Source organism: Lutjanus erythropterus, chromosome 4 (assembly GCF_056507025.1).
Source record: "Lutjanus erythropterus isolate fLutEry1 chromosome 4, fLutEry1.hap2, whole genome shotgun sequence".
Taxonomy (NCBI): Eukaryota; Metazoa; Chordata; class Actinopteri; order Lutjaniformes; family Lutjanidae; genus Lutjanus; species Lutjanus erythropterus.
Genome location: NC_139320.1, coordinates 23,925,412 through 23,931,966, shown reverse-complemented (window position 1 = coordinate 23,931,966; position 6,555 = coordinate 23,925,412). Strand labels below are relative to the sequence as shown.

The following is a 6,555-nucleotide window of genomic DNA, read 5'->3' as shown; positions in this document are numbered from 1 at the left end:
CCTGGTTGATGCAAGTGAACTGCCAGATTTACTGGCCCAACCTGGGAGTTTACTTGCCCAGGACAAGCTGGCAATCCTTATCATTGAGCCTTGGTGTGTATTTTGGTCACAGTAAAATATAGTTACTCTAAATAAATGCGTCTCTGTGCAAAAGGGGAAATTAAAAAAAAAAAGTTATAGGTTATTCTTGTCCCTGCTCTCCCCTATTTTTCTGCTCTGACATTGGCTAAATTCCCCTCCTAAAATTGGTCACATGATTTCAAACGTACCCCACTGAATTGTATGTAAGAAAGTCACCTTAATGTCAGCCGGTGTAATTGTTTTGACAGTTTAGCAGAGATCAGAACTATTTCTAGGTGTTTTCCATTGGTGAAGCGTCTTCATTAGTCAAAAAGCGTGGGCGGGACTCTTGCTCGCTTGCTCTCTGCAGCGAGTCAAAGAGAAAGGCAATAAAGGGAGACAGGAGCAGCACTTTGCCGACGAGCATCTCTGCCGTCCTGCTACACTACAGTAACAGCACCACTGCCTGCCCCCGGAATCTGCGATATATACACAGGGACCCCTCTGGAAAAAAGGCAGAGTTCATCAATGTAACTCCGCTCAGTGCAAACTGCGCCGTTTACCTGGATAAGTCCGTGCATCCATCCCGACGAGAAGAGACAGACAGAGACAGAGGCGAGTGGAGTGTCGACGTGAAGCAGTGAAGGAAAAGAGAAGAATATGATCGTCAAGCAGCACCTGATCTTCATCCTCTCCAGCCTGTGTGCAGACGTGTTTAAAGGTGAGCGCTGCTGGATGTTGCTGTACAGACGGGCGTGGTGTGTGTGTGCGGGAAGGTGGTGCGTGGCTGCGCGAAGTGCAAAGATCATATGTGATCGTGTCACACGTGAGTTCAGCGCACACAGAGTAGATTTTCCCGTGGAGATGAGGTGTGTGTGCAGCAGTTGTGACCGGAGCTCGGCCGTCTCTGCTGCCAGACCGGGATCTCTCTGTGCTGGAATGCCTGGAAGTTGAATTGTGCGGCGCAATGAGAAGCAGAATGCGGCTGCACAAGTTTTAGTGTCGGAGACAACTTGGATGATGCCCTTTTCTGTGATAGAAGTGACAGATAAGACATGAGGCTGCAGATGAGTCTCCTGCAGCCTCCCCCTGTGTCCAGCTCTGTCCCCTGGAGCTGACACCGGGATGCACGAAAGGTTACTGGCGTGCGTCCTGCTTGTTGTGAGCTCGCTGTAATTGACTGGATCATGTTTATCTCACACTGTCAGGCTCTCTTACACTTTAAATCAGAGCATCTGCAGATGTGACTTGACGTGGCTGCATCTGAGTTAAGCTTTTGTCTCCTGTGCGGCCAGTTTGCGCACTGTGTGTAAGTGTGTGTGTACGTGTGTTTGTGTGTGTGTGTGTGTGTGTCGGTATGCATGTAGTCGCTCATTCAAAGTTGGTGCTGTTGGGATGAGACGCAGGTGAGGACGCCTGTGTGCAGCCTGTCTCTGCAGCCAGCCGAGCATCATCAGCGTCTCCTCATGACAACTCCCCTCAACTCCCCACAGACCGTCCCGCTCTTGGACATGCTTGCGCAGCCACCGCCCTGTAGGCGACCAGTGCGCAGATACATAACGCCTACAGCAGGAGGAGGAGGGGTGAAGGAGGAGAGGGGGGTGTCGGACGGTTTCATGTCAGGAACTCCCAAATCAAAGCAAAGAACAAGAATCCCCTCTGACCCCAATTTAACCAAGATTCTGTCCCACATGATCAGAAGGAGGATTTTTATTGTATTATTTATTAATAAATTATAAATATTATATATAAATATTATATTTATTTATTATTATTTTTTTTGTCTTTTCTGATTCAGTTCACTGTAGAAAGGAAATAATAGTGAGTGAGTGTAGTGAGAGTGACCTATTGTTCAGGCTGATAATTCTACTGATCTGGAGTTAATCTAACTAGAATCATAACAAATTGCCATTGTTAACTCAGAGACATCTGAAATGTGACTCAGACCACACTGCTTTCTGGTTTAATTTTGTTTGATAACATGTTGCATTTTAAAAGCTTGTTACATAACCCATTGTGCAAAATAATAAAAGTGAGTAAGCGCTCAAATAACTGTGGTGGAGTAAAAAGTACAATATTTCCTCTGAAATGTAGTGGAGTGGAATTATAAAGTAGCATAAAACAAAAGTATTCAAGTAAAGTACTTTTAAACACAAACAGCAAGAGCAGTTGCAGTCATGCACAAAACATATGATCACTTCCCTGACATGATGCTGCTGTTTCCTTACAATAGACAATAATGAAAACGCAAATGCTTGCAACCAAAATGGTATGAAAAAGGAGGGTATTTTAACTGACCAACTTATTACAAGCAGGGCTAACGTTGGCTAACTTAACATAGATGTCAATAAAAATGTCTGCCTGGTTTCTTGAGGTGGACAGTGGGTGGTTTGTGCACTTAAAGGTATAATATGCAACATTTTCCTAACAAAAAAAAAGTATACTCTCATAAACTTAATACCCGTCAATCATCATTGACATTCTCATTATTTAGTTGTGTTTGGGACAATTTGCCAACCAAAAACCTGAGTATTTGACATCCTGGCATCTACAGCTCAGACAAATCCTACTGATTTTAACTTTTAAAAGAAAAAGAGTATTTCTTTTAATTGTTTTGTAAGTTATTCCCCAAACAACCCAATAATCTTTCTGACATTCCCTAATTAATTTAAGGGTGGAGTAACTGATGTTAACTCTGAGTATTTATTAAAGTAAAGCACTAGTCAGTATCAATCATCTTCATCACATTACCTCTGTCTTTTCCTGTTTTTCCTTCCCTTATCTTTTTTTTTTCTTCTGTGGGCACCAGAGGACATGATATATTGCTTTTAACAACACCAGCATGTTGATGGCGCTGGGTTAGTTAGACAACGCAGCAATGGGCAAACAAGGTAGACACTGAATAAGTTGAGGGAGCGCTGAAAGAGAAAGCCAGTGAATCAGAGAAATTGCACATTTTCTGATTGTTTCACAGCGGCTATGTTCTCACAGATAAACACCTACCACCCCGCCATGAAATGATAGGGGTCTATAGGGTTGGGCAATGTCTACCAAACTTGCATATGATGATGAAACATCACAATAAATGATGATATTGTTTTATCGTTGTCTCACATGTCTGCCAGGCCAGCATCTGATTTTCATCTCTGTGCTTAAAAGGGTCTTCATCTCAGTATAACATATCTCCATAACTTAGTTATAGCTATAGTGAAGAAGCAGGCAACATTGGCACAATTGAACGATGGTCAATCACAGTGGCCCACAGAAAAGCAACACTGCTATGATGTAACTGAGCATTTTGGGTTCACCAAACTGGGCGGATTTAATAAGAAAATAATAAATGGAACATAGAAACGTAATATTAGTGCGATGACCAGCAGCATCAGTGTGTTAGGATGGTTGAGGGCTCAGCCAGCGTCAGTGGATGATAGCATCGTCCATCAGCCCTACCCTTGCAGCCTATTAAAGTAATATTAGTAAAAAACAGGCCTAAAAGTTAATTATTTTAATTTTTTTTCCTTCCCTTATTTTGGGTGCCCCAAGCATTTTCCTACACTGCGTATTTGCCCCAGGCTAGCCCTGTCGAAACTATTTCTCTTGAGGCGCCCCTCAAGGAACCAACACAAACCATCAAACCAGTAAGAAACCTATAGTGTGAGTCTATATAGGCTGCTCATGTAATTTCCTTGTTATATCATCACATCAAAAGTCACCTCTAAAATTTGTCATGTTTCAGTGTCAGATTTGTCCCGCCATGCGTCAAATATCTTTAGTCCAAGTGTCAGACCTTTACTGTTAAAGAAAATGCACAGCTGGGACTCAGTTTAACTCAAATCATAGGCAGCTTAATGGTGTTAAATCTTATGAGTCTGACTTGTAAATTTCTCTTTAAAATAAAATTACCATTTTTTTCTGCCTTGATATATGTTGCTGTTGGCAGTCTTGTCTTTCCCTTTGGCAAGTTTCCTCCCCACATGTTCGTTTCATCTCACTGAGTTGTCCAGCTCCAGATGCCATCAAGTGGTGTGTATATCCAGCTCCTCCACCTCGCGCCGTGCCCTCTAAAGACGTACCCCCTGCAGAGTGGTTCATCCATTAACCATGCAGCAGGAACACTGTAGACATTGCATAAGTGCTCCTCGTATGGTTTTCTACCATCCATGCAGCTACTACAGTGTCAGTCCATGTCAGTAATGTGTGGAATTTAACTTTCAGATACTTGGACCTGACTTTGAAAACCTTTCGATGCTGCATGCAAATATACTCCGTGTGCACTCACAGGCTATGTTGCAAGAAAAGCTATGCACTACAAAAAGTAAATATCAATGATGTTAAAAGGATGGGAATGTGAACTTTAAATAAAAGGTGAACGCAGACTGAACACCCCCAAAAGGGAGAGTTTTCCAGACAGTTCTTGCTTTCAAAGCATTATAAGACAAAAAGGGAAAAGGCATAGTTTGGGTTATTTGAAGTGAGATTGTATGAGGTACTTGGGGATGATCAGTGTATTACCTACAGTAAACGCCAGCTGACACACTTTCAGTTTGGCGAAGCAGAGAGGAGTACCAGCACGGAAGCTAATAAATGTGTTGCTTGTGAACAGGGTCAGCAACAAAAGGCATTTTAGCCACTTTGCAAAAGGTCTGCCTAAAAAAATCAATATTAGTTTAAGTCTACACTCTGTTTCGAATATTTTCACCGCTTTTTTTTTGCAGTCAAATAGATCTTTGTAACAGGAAACCACCATTATATAAGCCAAGTATCGCTCTTCAAACAAACCAAACTCCACAGATATAATCAGTAATTTTACCTCACAGAACACAGGAGTTGCTTGTCTACCACTGCTTCGATCTATGAGTTTGTCTGTGTTATTGTGTGACTTCGGTTAATCCAAACTAACCTTTTAAAGCACCAAAGTACTAATGTACAGATCTCGGCAGCATTAGACCAGCAACTCCCATGCCCTCCAATGTCAAATTAGTGATATCGCCTATAGAGTTTGGTTTATTTGGAGAGAGTGATATTTAGCTTATATAACGGTGATTTCCTGTCAAAAGGCTGCCTGACAGCAAAATTAAGAGGGGGAAATGTTCTAAATATAGCCTTCACTTAACCTGATATTATTTATTTATTTAATAAAACAAACTCCACAGGCAAAATCAGTAATTTTACCTTGTAGAACATGGGAGTTGTTGGTGTATGAATGCTTCAATCTGTTAGTTTGTTTGTGTTATTCTGTGACTTAATGGTTCAGATTCATCAAAGTCACACAATAACAAAGTTGGCTAAAATACCTTTTGTTGCCGACGCTGCTCACAGCAATTTGTTGCTTTGCTTCCTACACCTGGACTCCTGCTGCTCCTCCAAACTGGGGCGTGTGGACTGGCATCTACTCTAGCTGATACACTGACTATCGATAAGTACTTAATTCGACCCCACATCAAATAATCTGCACTATCACTTCAAGCACGTTGAAGTCTCTGCAGGACGATTTTAAAGCTGTGCGGAAATGAAGGGAAACAGCTTTGGAGAATGGTAGGAAGTTGTATACTGCATGTGAGTTAATGGACTATATGGAAAGCCTCCGGTCTGGTTCTTTAAGGTTGGTGTGGGCCCGCCTGGACGCTCCATCTCAGTTCCATCTAGACTGAAGTATAAGTATTCATAATAATGAATAAAATATTGAAACATGTTTATATTCAAATGTCAGATGCAAATCATGGCTTTAAAATTAGGGTAGAAATACCAACAGTCTAACTTAGAGTTTTCCATTATTGCAGGCTTGAGGTGGTTTGCTCTTAGAAAGGACAGCATAGTTAATGTCTGCTTTTTCCCCTTTATTGGACATTATTAGTGTGAATAGAAATGATCTTTTTCCTGCTCTATAATCTATCTATAAATACTGTACAATGAGCTCAAAAGTTGCAAGGATGAGCATATGATTTTGTTGCTATAAATCTATTAGCATCAGTAGCTAACAGAGCAGTGGTATCAGTGTCAGATGGACAGCAGAAAGCTAGCCCATTTTGCAGCAGATTTGGGTTCATGACATCCTGCCAGCGAGAACAAGGCACAGAGATTTATCATCGTGTCCAAGAGCTCTGCTAAGATAGTGCCCACTTCAAGGGCTCCTTAAAATATTTATGCTATGTGCCTTAAGTTTGAACACATGAAGTAGGAGTGCCTGGGGCAGTGCCCCAAAAGTCTGGGTGGAAAAGCACCACACATCTCCAATGAGGCTGCACAATCCTACAAAATGTGATGTAAAAATGATCAGATATTTATTATCTGCATTGGAATCAGGATATACCCAAGGGCTGGGAGACATGGCTGATACAGAATATCTCAATATACAATATATATATCTTGATATATACATTTTCTCTAAAATAACACACTGTAAATTCTCAAATAGTTCAAACAGATGATGATCTTGTAGAATATGGTGCAGTGATGAAACTACTCAGCAGTATGTGGCGGGGATTGGGCAATATG

The 6,555-nt window shown here is 41.5% G+C and overlaps 1 protein-coding gene across 3 annotated transcripts in view; it reads left to right on the top strand.

Annotated features, from left to right (window-relative positions):
- The first annotated feature begins 431 nt into the window (after positions 1–431).
- The window catches only part of LOC146328383 (cell adhesion molecule 2-like), a 226,221-nt gene continuing 220,097 nt past the window's right edge, over positions 432–6,555 (top strand). For all 3 annotated transcript variants that reach the window (XM_084717392.1, XM_084717391.1, XM_084717390.1), the window contains exon 1: positions 432–781. In XM_084717392.1, the coding sequence (XP_084573518.1) occupies positions 721–781 (61 nt within the window). In that variant the 5' untranslated portion in view covers positions 432–720. The remainder of the gene's footprint in view (positions 782–6,555) is intronic.